This window comes from Spermophilus citellus (genome assembly GCF_964194105.1).
Source record: "Spermophilus citellus genome assembly, chromosome: 3".
Lineage (NCBI taxonomy): Eukaryota > Metazoa > Chordata > Mammalia > Rodentia > Sciuridae > Spermophilus > Spermophilus citellus.
In genome coordinates this window covers 118,298,427-118,315,868 of record NC_138184.1, presented here as the reverse complement: position 1 = coordinate 118,315,868, position 17,442 = coordinate 118,298,427, and the positions used below count along the sequence as shown (strand labels likewise).

The window sequence follows — 17,442 nt, the reverse complement described above, 5'->3', positions numbered from 1 at the left end:
TTCCATGAAGGCTAACCCCTCTACCTAGCCATGTAAATCAGAGTGGACCAGGTACGAAGGGGAAGCGCAGGGAACCCTCCTCTCAGAAATTAACTCCCAAGTACTCGCGCTTCCCTCCTGCTTGCCGCCCGCCTCCCGCAGGAGCGCTCCGTCCTATGGGGCCACAGCCATCCACTACCACCTCCTGGACGCAGCCTGCTTTCGATCCTTGCGGCGAGTTCTTCCTCCCTCTGGGCATTCTCCTCCTCCTCCGCTCCTCCCGATCCCTCCTCCTCTGCCTGGTCCCTCCTCCTCTCGCCCAGCCTCCCCACACCCCGGCCCGCGCAAGCTAGACGTCTGGGCAGCTCCCAGCGCAGCGCTGCAGCCTCCGCCTCCTGCACGGTGTGCGCGCCCGCGGCCAGGGCGGCCTGAACAAGTCTTGGCGGCTGCCGCCGCCCAGACCGGACGACAAGCCACCTAGGCGTCTGCCGGAGTCTCCGCCTCATCGCCGCCACCACCGCGCACGGCCGTCTGACTCAGTCCGGGAATAATTGCGGAGAGCCGGAGCCAGCTCCTGGGGGCAGCAATGCGACCCTCCAGGACCGCCGAAGCCGCGCTGCTGGTGCTGCTAGCTGCGCTGGTATGGGCGAGTTGTGCGTTGGAGGAAAAGAAAGGTAAGGGCGTTCCCCGCGACCCCCCGCACCACTCTCCAGAGCGCGCTTCTCGACCCGCAGTCAGCCCCGCCCGCGCACCGGCGCACGGGCTCCGCGTCCCGAGCCGCTCGCCCGCCCCTCCTTTCCTGTTTCCTTGAGGATCAGCTGCGCTTCTGGCTGGGACCGTGGGAGGAACTGGACGTTTCTTTTCTGGGCTGGGCGAGTCTGCTATGACCAGAGGAAGGGAGACGCAGGGCTCAGGGCGGCGGGGCTGCGAGCGGGTTATGGGAACCGCCGCTGGGAGCGCCTACGTACCCGACAGCTCCCAACTTACTTTTATCACTTTCTTGCCCTCCTGCGCTGGGTCGGCGTCTGCGGGCGAGAACTTGGTGCGGGGTAGAAGCCTGTTGTTGCAGCACGTGTGCCCGGCACTGTCCGCTGGAGGGCCGTGGTGACGCTGTAGGGCGCTTGCATCAGGGCTGGCAGGTCCCATCAGCTGAGTCCTAGGGACTTAGGGAGCTGAGAAAGGACTTCTAGGGTAGGGGACTTCCTGAGAGTACCCTCTGCAGCTCCTTCCTCCTCCTCACTCTTGGGGTTAGGCCGCACGCCTCCCGACCCAGCGACCCGGCCCTTCAAACCCATTTCGCGGGTATGGATTTGCATCAGTGACCTGGGAGGCTAGAACTCCTCTTCGGCGCAGCGAGCAGGAGGGAAGGCGTGGTGCTGGTAGTTTCCTTCTCTGAAGAGCAGTGAGGAGGATCCGATCCGCCCCCTCGCCCTATGGGAGAGGACCCCAGCCACAAACCGGGTGCGCGCGGCTGGGGGACCAGGGCTCGCTGCCTGACTGAAGCTCCTTTTCTGATGCCCATTCCTAAGATCCCTAGGGTGTCTTTAAGGTGGCTGCTTGCCGGTACTCCAGAGGTTTGCCCACGACCTGTAGTGCTTTGACTGCATCTCTTAGCTTTACAGTGGACCTGGACCAAGATGTATGGCTGGCCGCTGTGCAATACCTGAGTCCTTATGCCAAACTCCCTAGGCGCGAACTCATCCCGCTGGCTATCCAAGTCGTGTTTCAAAATGGGGCTCACAGCAAACTTTTCTTCTCATTATCCCAAGATTTAATTTTTTGGATGTTTCTTTTTGCCTTTTTGGAGAGTTTGACATTAGGCCAACTAAAATATTAAACTTAATTGGAAAAAAAATAATAAAGGATTGATGTCCATGGTTCACCTTGTATGCCAAATGTCCAGACAGAACGTGAGCAAGTTTGGCTTCGTGACTGCCGACCATAAACCCACTTGACACGAGAAACATGCCTCAGAAGGTTTAATTGCACAATTTCAAAATAGGCTCAGGTTCCAAGAATCAGGTCCCTGCTTGCTGTTGATGTCATTGGCATGGGGAGTTGGGGCTTTGGTGATGAGAGGGTTTGTTGGAGGAGGTGTAAGGCATAAAAGAGTGGTTTCTAACTTTGCTACGTAGAGCACTCACCTGAGATTTGGGGTTGGGGGGAGTCGACTTCCCACCCTGGACATTCTGATTTCATTGGTTGTGGGTGAGAGGGGGCTATAGGATTTTTCAAAGCCCTTCAGGTTGGGGAGCCAGGTTTGAGAATCTTGGGCATAGAAGAAAGATTGGTAGTCTCCAGGGAGATTTACCTGCCAAAGTAAAGAGCTCCTTTGGAACATCTGGAGTTTTAACAATCTTGCAAAATACAGGCAAAGGGGAAAAGGCAGGGTGTGGCTTCAATAATAAAGGATTAGTCTTTTTTACTAAAGGAGCCAGTGGATTGTTTTCTCCCCCCTACATTAGCCTGGAGGGCTCCCCTCTCCCTGCTTGTGATGGCTAGGACAGTGGTCTGGAGTGCTCCTGAGATACTAGAGTTCTCTTAATAAGGAAGGTCTCTCTATCTCTGACAAAGGGACCCTCTTTATTTTAAATTAAGCTCTTAGAGCCCCTGCAGAGCTCCAGAAATGTGCCCAGCTCTTTGATGTCACTCTTTGAACACTAGGATTAACCATTGGAGATTTGTGTCTGAGAAAAATAGAAATGCCACTGCATTTTCCTGTTTGTTCTGTATTCACTTAAAACAGAATGCTCCTGAGTAGTAAACAAATTTCATTCCACTAAAGCCACATTCAAAAGACCACATCTTTAAGGAACAAATTATTAAAGTATGAGATGAAATCTTTCTATACAGGATCTATTAATTTTGTTCAAGAAGATTTATTGGTTTTAGTGAGTTTTTGTTGTTGTTACTGTTACTGTTATTGTTGTTCTAAGATATGGTGTCATCTGTACTAGTTGCTTTCAGACCTAAGACCAGACACGGTTATAAGTGTCTTGTTAATCTTCACTTCAAGTGAGGTGAGTGCTCTATTTATGGGGAAACTGAGGTACAGAAGAGTAAAGTTATGAAATGATTTTTCTACAGCTAGTAAGAGGCAGAATCAAGATTCAAATTCCCATAACTCTAAACTGCCTGGTTTCAGGAGAGCCAGGTCAGATGTGTGTGTGAATGACTAATGTCGGATGATGAAGAGGAAAGGTACCAGGGAGCAGGCTCATTAAGATGGGCCCCTTGTCTGAAGTTTCCAACAGATGCCTGCTTGTTCAGTGGTCTGCACTCCTGCTCAGGGCTTCTCAGTCGTTGTTCTGGCTGCCTTTCATTGGGGCAGCTCAGTGGCCAAATCAAAGAGTGAACCAACATGGAGATTGCTTCAGAGATGTTGAGCAAGACACTCTTGCAAAACAGGCAGGTAAAGGTGCTACTCTGGAAGAGATCCGTGGTGCATTCCAAGGACAGCAGGTATTCTCAACGAAGTGAGCTTTGTAGAAATGAGCTTGCCTTGGCCCTACTTCTGAGAACACTCTGATTCAGGAGGTCTGGACTATATTACAGAGGGGGAAAAAAAAGCAGGAATTTTGATGGTATCTACGGCAAAGAACCACTAACCCGCCTTTCTGTAGAGGAATTAAATCTTGGGAAGTCCAAGAGGTCTATTTTCTCATTCCAGCTCTGCGTGAAGGTGGACACTTTGAAGCTCCAAGATTCTGAGTTCTAATTTCTGAATTCAGTGAATATGTATTGAATGCACAGAATATGCTAGACATTGTGAATTAAAAGGGGGATGGTCTTAATGGTTTTTACTATTGTCCAGAGAAGTGTGATTCTTTAAGCCACTAATTAAATATTAGTAACTTGCTTTTCAAACCCCAAAAGGAGACAACCAGCCTGAGTGTCTGTAGCTATGAGTATATCCACACTGATGTAGCACAGACTAGCAGATATTGATCCAATATGGTAACATTGCTCCAATAGACTTTAAACAGTCTCTGGTTTCACATATTTAATTTCATAATCCATAATTTTTCAAAATCTGTTGTACTGCAAAATTACTCTCGGTCCATGTGACAGCACTAACAAGTTTTGAAATGTTTTTAGAGGTAGTATCAATAAAATGAAAGATGCTGTTTAAAAAGAAAATACTCTTTTGTTTTTTCTCTGAGGTAAGCTTTGGGACTATCAGCTAGCATCTGAAACTTTTTTGACAATAGTGAATAATTCTAATATTAAAGGCAATTAATGATTATGAGGAATTAAGGGAAGGTAGCCTCAGGCTTGTGTCCCTGGTCCTGAAATGGGGATGGGATCAGAATGTTCAGGACCTTCAGCCTGTCCAAGGAAGGACCCACCTACCGAGTAATTTGACTCTTGCCATGTTGCTTGCTGTGAATATGGTATATGTGTGTGTGTTTAATGTTGACTTAGTACTATAGAATGGTCTTACTTATAGTTAGGCTTTACTAATAAGAAAAGTTCAAGGTTTTAAAATATACACTACCCATTCATTGTTTCCCTGTGAACACATTTTCCCCTGTAAAACAATTTTAAAAGCTAGATTCTGTCCTCAAGTTCATAGTAAGTTCATTCTGTTTTACTTTCTTCTGTCATTAATGGACATTTGAAATTATGGTAAGAAACATTTTAATTCTCAGTTAATTATTACTGGTTTATTCTTTAACAATTGGCACATACAGAATAGAGTATAGCTCTTGGCTTGTTCTCCTAGCCTATCCCCATTGGACATCACAGTGTTTTCTCACACCTTCTTTTCATTTTGTTTTGAAAAGGTTGCCTTTTCTAAGAAAATTCCACAGTCGACCCTATGGACAATGTCTCAAGATTGTCAATCCTCATGTCCGTGGGCACAGTCAATTAGATCAAGCTCAAGAATTATTAAGAATTATTTAAATAATTGGTTTGACTGTGATTTTCACTTTTCATGGACATTTGGTTAAGCTTCCTTTATATTCCCCCTCCCCCACATCTAGAAAGTTTGCAAAGCCAGCTGGGAGGCTAATTGAATCCAGCCAGTAGTGGGGGTGTGTTCACTAAGACCCCTTAGAAACCAAGTGCTGGATTTATCATTTTAATCTCAGAAGGCACTGAAAGGCATTGAAGTACAGTATCAGATGTCTGGCCCTGTTGACTGACCATCTGTGAATTGCATATGCTTAGGATGAATTTTACTCACAGCAATTTCAGCAGCTTGCTTTAGAAAGTAATATGTGAAAGCTCTCACAGAGGATAGAATGTTTCTCTTTCCTCTAAGTAATATCATTCTGGTGGATTCTCAGAGACAGACCCAGAGTCCAAGTGTCCTTTCTGATGATATCGGCAGCTTCACATTTACTAGACATTGGAATTACAGTTTAGGGGACTAATAGTACATCACCGTAAATATAACCACGATTACACTCTTGCCAGTGGACCAGCATATATGGCCCGATTTAGTATAAATAATTATGTAAGTTAACCACCATTGTTTGTCCTTTGATCGTAAGGGCGAATATTGGCCACTATTATTACATGGGCTTTTACTTGTATTTTTTTTTCTTTGTTTTTGGGCCATGGTGAGCAATTCACACTGTTCTATCCATATTTTGAGATGTAAGAATGAATCACAGTTGATACTTGCCCATAAGTATTTGGAAGTCAGCAGAAGAGTAAGTATGCAACAATATCACAGGAGCAATGGTAGAGTTCTGCACAGGATAAAAGATGTCTTTCAAGATTAATTGCTTATAATTCTACCTGGAGACCAGGAATATTCCCAATGAAAGGATTTACACATTTGAGCCTTCAAATCGCCATTGGTTATATGGTTATTTCCTTGGAGAGTAGGATATAAGAGAAGTGGTAGTTGGAGCAAAGTTCTTGAGAGCACTGGTAATTAAATATGACAGGAAGAGAAGGAATAAATGATGAGGCTACATATTGTCTCTCTCTCTCTGTGGCTTTGGATCTCATCCTGTATGAAAGAGAAATCACTAGGGAATTTTAAACTAGGGACTCACATGAAGAAGCTAATATTTTAGAAAGATGGGGAATAGTCTGTAGGGGTGATGGTAGAAACAGGGAGATCAGGCACTTTGGCAGTCAGGAGATAAAGCCAGAGCAGGGAGATGCAGAACAAGTGATTGGGGTCTAATCTGAAGGCAGAACTGATTGGCATCTATATGTAGGAAGTATAAGTAATAGAGAATGTCAGGATGACACAGACTTCTGACTTGGAAGCCTGGGTAGATAATGAATCCATTCTCAGAGGCTGAGAAGTTGGGGAGACTAAAGTAAAGGGGTGTGACTTCAGCTTTTAGGTATGTCATACTTGAAATGCTGAACTAGAAGCATCCATGAGGCAATATAATATATAAGTCTGGAGCCCAAGTGAGCAATATTGCCTTGAATTGTCATTGTATTAGGTACTTCTACTTGTACTGCAGTTATTGTCTTTGATCATGGAAAGATCTGACCCCAGGACAACCTCCTGTTTCCACCTGCCAGATATTCGCAATCAGCATCAATATTGAGTCACACTGGGATTCTGGATTACTAACTTCTTTCTAGACTAGGCTGCTGATTAGCTGCAGTTATCTGTGACTGATAAATAGTACATCATACATTTAAGCATATTGGAAATCACACTATTTGTAAATCCTCAGATGAGGCTCCCCTTTTCTTATTTCAGTCAGCATCATCCAGGTGCTGGGGCACATGCCTGTAATTCCAGCAATTTAGGAAGCTGAAGTAGGGGGAGGGCAAGTTTGAGACCAGCCTCTACCACTTAGTGAGACCCTGTCTCAAAATAAAAAATAAAAAGAGCTTGGGATATAGCTCAGTGGTAAAACTCCTTGGGATTCAGTCCCTAGTACAACAATAACAAAAAGTTAGCATCAGATTACTTGGTTTTGTAAATCAGTAACTGAACTAAAAAGAGTGGCACATGACTTTCTTTTTCTGTTTTTTGGGGTTGTGGAGGTTTCCAGGAATTGAACCCAGGGGTGCTTAACCACTGAGACACAATTCCACCTCTCCCTTTTATTATATTTTATTTTGAGGTAGGTTCTCTCTAAGTTACTTAGGGCCTCATTAAATTGCTGTGGCTGTCTTTGAACTAGAGTTCCTCCTGCCTCAGTCTTCAGGGCCATTGGGATTATAGGCAGGCACAACCATATCCAGCTTTTCTTTTTCTTTTTCTTTCTTTCTTTTTTTTTAAGCAATAGTTTTTGAACCTTAACTGTTTCCTATAATCATCCGAAGAACTTTTGAAAAAGAAAATGGCTTACTGTACCCCAGACCCAATGAATCAGAATTTCCAGGGGATGGAGTCCAGCACACACATTTCTTAAAGCTCTTTGGGAAATTCTGATGAAGTGATGTATGTAGCTTGTAACAAAAGAAATTTTGTCTTTGTTCTCATACTCCTATTTCATATTCATCTCATGAGCTTCTTTAAGATCCAAGAACAGTTTCTTATTTCATTGGTAAATAAGTTTCAGGGTTGCATTTTATTTCATGAATTAGCCTATTAAAGATCTACTGCAATGTGGGCCCAAGGCAGCAGTAGCAGCCCCTGGGAACATACCAAAAATGAACATTATTAGACCCACCTTGAATAATATCCTATGGGGAGAAGGCCCATGGTCTGTGAATACAATTACTCCTGGAGATTCCCACACATGTAAGTTTGAGAACCACGGATAAACTATATGCACATTTCATGCCAGGTTTTGGATCCACAGAGGAATGAGAGAACTGTTTTTGTCCTCAAAGGACTTGCAGTTTGGAGTGGCTGAGCAGAGACAGAGAGACGTGTGATGTAATGCAGTATTTTATAACAGATGTGATTTGGTATTTCAATGGGCGCTCACAAAAGAGACAAATTCTGCCTCTGAGATTGGAACAGTTTCTCAAAAAGAGAATATTTAGCTGAGTCTCAGAGGAGGAGACTATTGCCTGGCCTGCAGGCAAAAGAAAAAGAATGTAGAAATACTTGTAGGCCCAAGCTCCTTCTCGGAGCTCTCTGTTTCTTGTTATTTATTTATTTACTTATTTTTTACAAATGTTAATGTCTTATTACAGCAGATGTTAAGGTTCTAGAATTTTTTAAATGACTATAAGAAAACTTGCAATGTCAAAAGTAAAGTGCCCAAGAAATAATACAATTTACATTTAAAAATTAAAATAGTCATTTTTAAAAAAGAGTAACAATCCAATTGAAGACATGAACTGGAGTCTGGATCATAATTGATAGCTTTTTACATTTCTTCCCAACTGTATGATTTTCCCCTAAGAATTGTTATGAATGAGCAAAATGACTACTTTACATTCTTCATATAACTCCTGCTGGAGAAAGCAAAGCAAGAAAAGAAACACAAGTCTGCCTAATTCCAGACACAATAAATCTGTGTTGAATCACACTGGACTCAGACAACGTCTCTCAAATTAATTGAACTATTGCTAGTTGTGAATAAGAAGACACATCAGTTTCCTGATTCATTTTTGAAAACTGTACAGATTTACCTGTTTATTTGGGGAGATCACTTAGAAACAAATAGGTAGATTAGATATCAATAAAGGCTAAAATATGGCTTCTGATGTTACCTTGTATACTTAGGCTTGTGTGTAAGAAGAAATATAGCAGTTTACTTTGCAGGCATTTTAAGAACATTCATGAAGGATTTTGTTTTAAAAGCAGAAATGTGATACTGACGTTTTACTGCTACGACCTGTGCACAGTGGGTAATGTCATGATTGTTTTAGCAGTTGTATTGCCTTACAAATGATATATTATGACCATTTCACTGAAGCTCCTTTCATTTGCACCAAGTATGGGAAATAATTGATGCATTGCATAGGGTTTCTCTGTTATAAGAAAATTGCATTTGTATGTGAAAAACTGTGCGTGTTTTTAGTTTCTTTGACTATACTCATATATATTTTTTTAACCACTTTAGTGACTTGAATAAAAGCCATGTCATTCACTGAATTTGTATTTGTCCTTAAGGACAGATGAATATGTCCTGAGAATTTCTGATCATTATGTTAAAATTTCAGAAAGTTTTTCAAAAGTGATTTTTTTAAATGTCAGAAACTGGTTTTGTTCATTCACCAGCAAACATTGAATACTTAAAAGGTAGGGGAGGTTTAATTATAATAATTTTTCATTATTTCCATAATCATTTCCTAATTCTTTCTCATATGCTATTGGCCATTGTAGATGCTTAGAATTGTGCTGAACAAGATAAATTAGACGAACTGTTTTATTTTAGTAATAACTTTCAAGATCTAATTATTCCAACCAGATTCCTTTAAGTATATTTTAATACAATAATAGAAAGCTAAACAATTATCTTTTTTCATGGGAAACAAAATCTCTAGACTTGAAAATTTCATACACCTTTGATTAAGTTCAAATGAATGACAGAAAATCCAAACATGGTCATTGGAGAATAATTGTAACACCTTTTGGGTTTAAATGTGACTATTGATCTTAAGGAGTTTTTAAATATTATACATTTCAGAATTTTTTCTTGACTTGATTTTTTTGCTGTAAAATTAATAGAGAATCAGAAACCTTATTTGTGTAGTTACTTTTTGATTCTTTAACTCTGCTAGCATTTGCTGATAAAATTCTGATTTAATAGACTATGCATAGAACATATTTATGAGTACAAATTATGCACTACCTTAATGTTTTTCTTTCTTCTTTCTGCTTTTTTAAACCTCTCTTCCTCCATTCCTCCCTTCTTTTTCCCTCTTTTTCTTTCATCTTTGCAAGCTGTTATGAGTTAGTCTTTGCAGAGAAAAATTTAAACAAATGACTGCAAATAAAAAACTGATAAATGACTGCAAAGTAAAAAAATGACAAATGATTTAAAATTATGTTGTATAAGTTTTGAAAGTTAACATCAAAAACATTCACTGTTCATGATAATTTTTAATACAAGTATACATTTACATGTATCTCATTCCTGGAAAAGTGGTGTTGCTAAGGGGCTTTTCTTAGTTCATGGCTTAATGTATTTTTTTCCTGTTATTTGCTGTTAGTTATAATGGGAAAAGAAAACAGGTTAGAATCTACCCACCCAGTTTCAGTTTCCATAAAATAACTAAACAAGATGATTCCAAGAATCCTTGCAGCTGAAAACATCCATGAAATTAAAAGCAAATATCAATGTACGTAAGATATGTATTTAAGCATGTCAATAATAAGTATGTTGTCCCTGTAATTTAGATGTTAGAACATTGATGTCATAATAATAATAGCACCTTGCAATTGTATAGCACTTTACAGTTTACACAATGTCTTAATATCCATCTCTCTGAGCCTCCTAACAACCCCACAGGATCAGGATAATTATCCACATTTGAAGGCAAGAGACCCAGGCTCAGATTGATTCCGTAATTTGCCCATGATCACTGGACAGGTCAACATTGAGCTGCTGGGGTTTTTTTGTGCCATGCAATGCTGGCTCCCAACCCCCTGCCAAATGTTCCCAAAAATTCTCCTCACACTCCATTGAAACTTCTGTGGTTCTTAAGCTATTGATGCCTTCTATCACTTAGTCCTATTTGTTAATAAGAACACAAAGTATTTTTAACACAAAGTATTCCTTCAAATTTCTGTTATATTTCTATTACTCATGCTTCATGCATGTCCCAATTTCTGTATATTTCTGCATATTTTCTGTCTATTTCTTCTGTTTTTGTTCCTTTCCCACTTTTCCACTTGTTATGAAGCATTTGGTTTTTAGAATCCAGTTTCTTCTAAGTGTCTTAACTGTTCATTTCACAAGATAGAGGGCAGAGCATTTGTGAACCCTGAAAACATTTACCTTAGGGATCAGAAGTATGACTTTTTAATGTTGTTTACAAGCTTCTGTAAATTTGCCAGACCTAAAAATACTTGCAGAAAAAAAAAGAAATGAGGAGAGAAAGCAATTTGATTTAGTAGTTTGGTCAGTTAGCAATGCCTATGGCAAAATGTGGTGATTCAGTTTCATAGGTTTTTGAGAGTCGTTTCTGTGATTTAAATGAAAGCATATATTTAAACTCATTAAAAGGTGAAACAGCTGTTATGAAAAGAGTCAAATTTAACAAATAATGTGGGCTCTTGAGGATCATTCATTTTCTAAATCATAACTTTGTCCGAAGTATCCTGTCTGCAGGGATTCTTGGGAACCTTGACTTTTAAGGAGAAATTGTTATGAACATCAGATTATTCACTCCCAGGAGCTTTGTTGTTTGAATGAATGGAATGTGGAATATGACGTGAGTAGATCTTTTATTAATGATGATGTACCTTTCCTGAAAGAAATTTCAAAATACATGTTATTTTCCTTCACTAGGAAGGCAGGAACTTGGTTATTGATTATTCCTAATGTAATGGAAACTTTCCAGTACTCCAGCAGAAATTCTCCTAAAGCACTTTCACATTTCATGATTATAAAGTGAAATAGGAAAAGTCCTGTATACTAACTGAGTAATTAATCTTTGATTATTATCTGTATACTGTAGGTTTAGACAATATTGCTAGGAGAACACATTGATTTTTTTTATTTTTTAATTTTTTTTATTGGTTGTTCACAACATTACAAAGCTCTTGACATATCATATTTCATACATTAGATTGAAGTGGGTTATGAACCCCCAATTTTACCCCAAATGCAGATTGCAGAATCACGTCGGTTACACATCCACAATTTTACATAATGCCCTAATAGTAATTGTTGTATTCTGCTACCTTTCCTATCCCCTACTATCCCCCCTCCCCTCCCCTCCCATCTTCTCTCTCTACCCCATCTACTGTAATTCATTTCTCTCCTTGTTTATTTTCCCATTCCCCTCACAACCTCTTATATGTAATTTTGTATAGCAATGAGGGTCTCCCTTCATTTCCATGCAATTTCCCTTTTCTCTCCCTTTCCCTCCCATCTCATGTCTCTGTTTAATGTTAATCTTTTCTTCCTACTCTTCCTCACTGCTCTGTTCATAGTTGCTCTCATTATATCAAAGAAGACATTTGGTGTTTGTTTTTTAGGGATTGGCTAGCTTCACTAAGCATAATCTGCTCTAGTGCCATCCATTTCCCTGCAAATTCTATGATTTTTGTCATTTTTTATTGCTGCATAGTACTCCATTGTGTATAGATGCCACATTTTTTATCCATTCATCTATTGAAGGGCATCTGGGTTGGTTCCACAGTCTAGCTATTGTGAATTGTGCTGCTATGAACATTGATGTGGCAGTATCCCTGTAGCATGCTCTTTTAAGGTCTTCAGGGAATAGTCCGAGAAGGGCAATAGCAGGGTCAAATGGTGGTTCCATTCCCAGCTTTCCCAGGAATCTCCAAACTGCTTTCCAAATTGGCCGCACCAATTTGCAGTCCCACCAGCAATGTACAAGTGTACCCTTTTCTCCACATCCTCGCCAGCACTTGTTGTTGTTTGACTTCATAGTGGCTGCCATTCTTACTGGAGTGAGATGGTATCTTAGGGTGGTTTTGATTTGCATTTCTCTGACTGCTAGAGATGGTGAGCATTTTTTCATGTACTTGTTGATTGATTGTATATCCTCCTCTGAGAAGTGTCTGTTCAGGTCCTTGGCCCATTTGTTGATTGGGTTATTTGTTATCTTATTGTCTAATTTTTTGAGTTCTTTGTATACTCTGGATATTAGGGCTCTATCTGAAGTGTGAGGAGTAAAAATTTGTTCCCAGGATGTAGGCTCCCTGTTTACCTCTCTTATTGTTTCTCTTGCTGAGAAAAAGCTTTTAAGTTTAATTAAGTCCCATTTGTTGATTCTTGTTATTAACTCTTGTGCTATGGGTGTCCTATTAAGGAATTTGGAGCCCGACCCCACAATATATAGATCGGAGCCAACTTTTTCTTCTATCAGACGCAGAGTCTCTGATTTGATATCAAGCTCCTTGATCCATTTTGAGTTAACTTTTGTGCATGGCGAGAGAAAGGGATTCAGTTTCATTTTGTTGCATATGGATTTCCAGTTTTCCCAACACCATTTGTTGAAGATGCTATCCTTCCTCCATTGTATGCTTTTAGCCCCTTTATCAAATATAAGATAGTTGTAACTTTGTGGATTAGTCTCTGTGTCCTCTATTCTATACCTTTGGTCCACCCGCCTGTTTTGGTACCAGTACCATGCTGTTTTTGTCACTATTGCTCTGTAATATAGTTTGAAATCTGGTATCGCTATACCGCCTGATTCACACTTCCTGCTTAGAATTGCTTTTGCTATTCTTGGTCTTTTATTTTTCCATATGAATTTCATGATTGCTTTATCTATTTCTACAAGAAATGCCGTTGGGATTTTGATTGGCATTGCATTAAACCTATAGAGAACTTTTGGTAATATCGCCATTTTGATAATGTTAGTTCTGCCTATCCATGAACAGGGTATATTTTTCGATCTTCTTCTACTTCTCTCTTTAGGGTTCTGTAGTTTTCATTGTATAAATCTTTCACCTCTTTTGTTAGGTTGATTCCCAAGTATTTTTTTTTTTTTGAGGATATTGTGAATGGAGTGTTTTTCCTCATTTACGTTTCAGAAGTTTTGTTGCTGATATACAGAAATGCCTTTGATGTTTGCATGTTGATTTTATATCCTGCCACTTTGCTGAATTCATTTATTAGTTCTAGTAGTTTCTTTGTAGACCCTTTTGGGTCTTCTAGGTATAGAATCATGTCATCTGCAAATAGTGATAATTTAAGTTCTTCTTTTCCAATTTTTATGCCTTTAATTTCTTTCGTCTGTCTAATTGCTCTGGCCAGTGTTTCGAGAACTATATTGAATAGAAGTGGTGATAGAGGGCATCCCTGTCTTGTTCCAGATTTTAGAGGGAATGCCTTCAACTTTTGTCCATTCAGAATGATGCTAGCCTGAGGCTTAGCATAGATAGCTTTTACAATGTCAAGGTAAGTTCCTATTATCCTTAGTTTTTCTAATGTTTTGAACATAAAGGGATGCTGTACTTAACACATTGATTTTTTTCAAGCTTGAGATTATGCATTTCCTGAATAAGTAAATCCTTTCCGTAAACAACCAGCTAGTCTATTAATTTCAGGATGACTTTAGTAATTGGGCTTCTATGTCTTGCAAAAGTTACTTGAGCAAAAGCTATGCCATTTCACCTTTAGTCAACAAGTCTACCCAGCCAAGACAGAACAGAGGGTTGAGCAATTTGGTGAAGTGGGATAGCAAAAATAGAAGAGTTATTCAGTTTTTCCCTTCACTTTCAGCCTTCAGAGATGATTTCCTGTTTAAATGCAAACCTAGTAATGTCTCTGGTTTGGGGGTGGGGATGAAGTTGAATGAGAAAGATAGAAGACTTGGGTGGTTATCTGAGTCTATCTTTCCCCATGGTATAGTATTGTTCTTAAGGTCTTGGCTAGAACAGCAAGGTTTTAGATTTGTTGGGCATTGGCTACTAAATATTCATAATATTGTTCAGTTGCAAAAACAAGACATTCAAATTATATTCAAGAAAATAAGTAGTCATGACTTCAGGGTCTGAACCATGCCAAAGCAGCCAATGAAAATAGGGTACAGAGGGGGGGAGTTGCTATAGTTGCCATTCCTCTCAGGCGATTTTGTCCATATTTTTCTATTTCTTCCCTTCTGTGGAAGGAAAAGATTAGAGTTCCTTGGACCTCATTTTGAGAAGGGGTTGCACATTTTCTTTCTTCTCCCAGCCTTACATTACCTGAGATAAGAGGTAGGATGAGGTGATGGCCACAGGTGACATGCAGTGGTGGTGAGCACAGGTATGTTGAATGCACACTTGAAGCCTTGAAAAAGTTTTACAGGTTTGGTCACTTCTGAACAGTACTTACCAGGCTAATTTTTAATTAAAAGAGGACCTCTACGTGCATTATAATACGATAACGAGAATGCTGATCTTGTGGTAGTCACATGTCCTGCTGGCGGGATGTTCTGCCAAGACAAAAAAGGCCCCAGTTACGTTTAAGAGTAATCTTAAAAGTAACAGATAATAGTTAATTAATACCCAGTGTTTTGGAAATGAGATATCAAACGTGCCAACTTTGTAGCATCATCATAGATAGAGAACAATTAAATCATTAAGTCTATCTCTGAGAAAGCAGCTTATCCTAGCTGGGTAGAGGTGAAACGGGCATGAAAGGGGAAAAATAAGTATGTCTGAAGATGGATTTTCTTTCAGAAAGGGTATCCTCCATTCTCTGACTAGGATGTCACCTGCAGACACTTCCACTGAGACTTTACCTGTGTTGTAAGTGGAGAGCCCTGACCATGATCTTAGATTGGTTCTGATATTCTGGGGTGAAGGGGAACCATGACATAAGTAACCAGATGTGTTTGCAGTTGGGCATACCTGGCTCCCCGGATAAGTGATGCTTACCCTCCCAGCTGTTAATGCTGGCAATTGCAGCTTTGCCTGGTTCAGGCTATCTTGTGCTGTTTGTTAATATTGTTATTTACAGAAGTTGCTTCTGGTCATTTTTTAGTGATAGATGCCTGCTGATTGGTACATAGTGGATTGTCAAAGGCTGAATGTTTTTTTCTGATAAGCTGATGCTGATCCATAATGAAGGGGAGGGTAGGGAAGAATGGAGAACCTTTGGATTGGGCAGAGGGGAGTGAGGGTGTGTGTGTGTGGGGGGGAGTTGGGGCGGTGAGGGGTGGTGGAATGAGACATACATTATTACCCTATATACATATTATGATTACAGGATCAGTGTGACTCTACAGCATGTACAGCCAGAAGAATGAGAAATTGGTTCCATTTGTGTACAATGTGTCCAAATGCATTCTACTGCCAGGAATAACTAATTAGAACAAATTTTAAAAATAATAAAAGAGTTTAAGTAAGTCCCATTTGTTTATTCTTGTATATAACTCTTGGGCTATGGGCGTCCTATTAAGGAATCTGGAGCCCGACCCCACAATATGTAGATCGGAGCCAACTTTTTCTTCTATCAGGCGCAGAGTCTCTAATTTGATATCAAGCTCCTTGATCCATTTTGAGTTAACTTTTGTGCATAGCGAGAGAAAGGGGTTCAGCTTCATCTTGTTGCATATGAATTTCCAGTTTTCCTAGCACCATTTGTTGAAGATGCTATCCTTCCTCCATTGCATGCTTTTAGCTCCTTTATCAAATATAAGAAAGTTGTAATTTTGTGGATTGGTCTCTGTGTCCTCTATTCTGTACCATTGGTCCACCCGCCTGTTTTGGTACCAGTACCATGCTGTTTTTGTTACTATTGCTCTGTAATATAGTTTGAAATCTGGTATCGCTATACCGCCTGATTCACACTTCCTGCTTAGAATTGCTTTTGCTATTCTGGGTCTTTTGTTTTTCCATATGAACAATAAGAGAGGTAAACAGGAAACCTACATCCTGGGAACAAATTTTTACTCCTCACACTTCAGATAGAGCCCTAATATCCAGAATATGCAAAGAACTCAAAAAATTAAACAATAAGATAACAAACAACCCTATCAACAAATGGGCCAAAGACCTGAACAGACACTTCTCAGAGGAGGACATACAATCAATCAATAAGTATATGAAAAAATGCTCACCATCTCTAGCAGTCAGAGAAATGCAAATCAAAACCACCCTAAGATACCATCTCACTCCAGTAAGATTGGCAGCCATTATGAAGTCAAGTAACAATAAGTGCTGGCGAGGATGTGGGGAAAAAGGTACACTTGTACATTGCTGGTGGGACTGCAAATTGGTGTGGCCAATATGGAAAGCAGTATGGAGATTCCTAGGAAAGCTGGGAATGGAACCACCATTTGACCCAGCTATCGCCCTTCTCGGTCTATTCCCTGAGGACCTTAAAAGAGCATACTATAGGGATACTGCCACATCAATGATCATAGCAGCACAATTCACAATAGCTAGACTTTGGAATCAACCTAGATGCCCTTCAATAGATGAATGGATTAAAAAACTGTGGCATTTATACACAATGGAGTATTATGCAGCACTAAAAAATGACAAAATCATGGATTTTGCCGGGAAATGGATGGCATTAGAGCAGATAATGCTAAGTGAAGCTAGCCAATCCTTAAAAAACAAATGCCAAATGTCTTCTTTGATATAAAGAGAGCAACTAAGATCAGAACACGGAAGAAGAGCATGAGGAAAAGACTAACATTAAACAGAGACGAGTGGGGTGGGAGAAAGGGAGAGAGAAGGGAAACTGTATGGAAATGGAAGGAGACCCTCATTGTTACACAAAATTACATATAAGAGTTTGTGAGGGGAAAGGGGAAAAAAAACAAGGGAGAGAATTAAACAACAGCAGATGGGGTAGAGAGGGAAAATGAGAGGGAAGGGGAGCGGGGATAGTAGGGGATAGGAAAGGTAGCAGAATACAACAGTCATTAATATGGTATTATGTAAAAATGTGGATGTGTAACCGATGTGATTCTGCAACTTGTATTTGGGGTAAA

At 40.2% G+C, this 17,442-nt stretch overlaps 1 protein-coding gene across 2 annotated transcripts in view; it reads left to right on the top strand.

Moving 5' to 3' along the window:
* The first annotated feature begins 269 nt into the window (after positions 1-269).
* Positions 270-17,442, top strand: part of EGFR (epidermal growth factor receptor) — a 203,766-nt gene continuing 186,593 nt past the window's right edge. The window contains exon 1 of one of the 2 annotated variants that reach the window (XM_081284986.1): positions 270-653. In XM_081284986.1, the coding sequence (XP_081141112.1) occupies positions 566-653 (88 nt within the window). In that variant the 5' untranslated portion in view covers positions 270-565. The remainder of the gene's footprint in view (positions 654-17,442) is intronic. The other variant, XM_081284987.1, reaches the window with a different exon arrangement.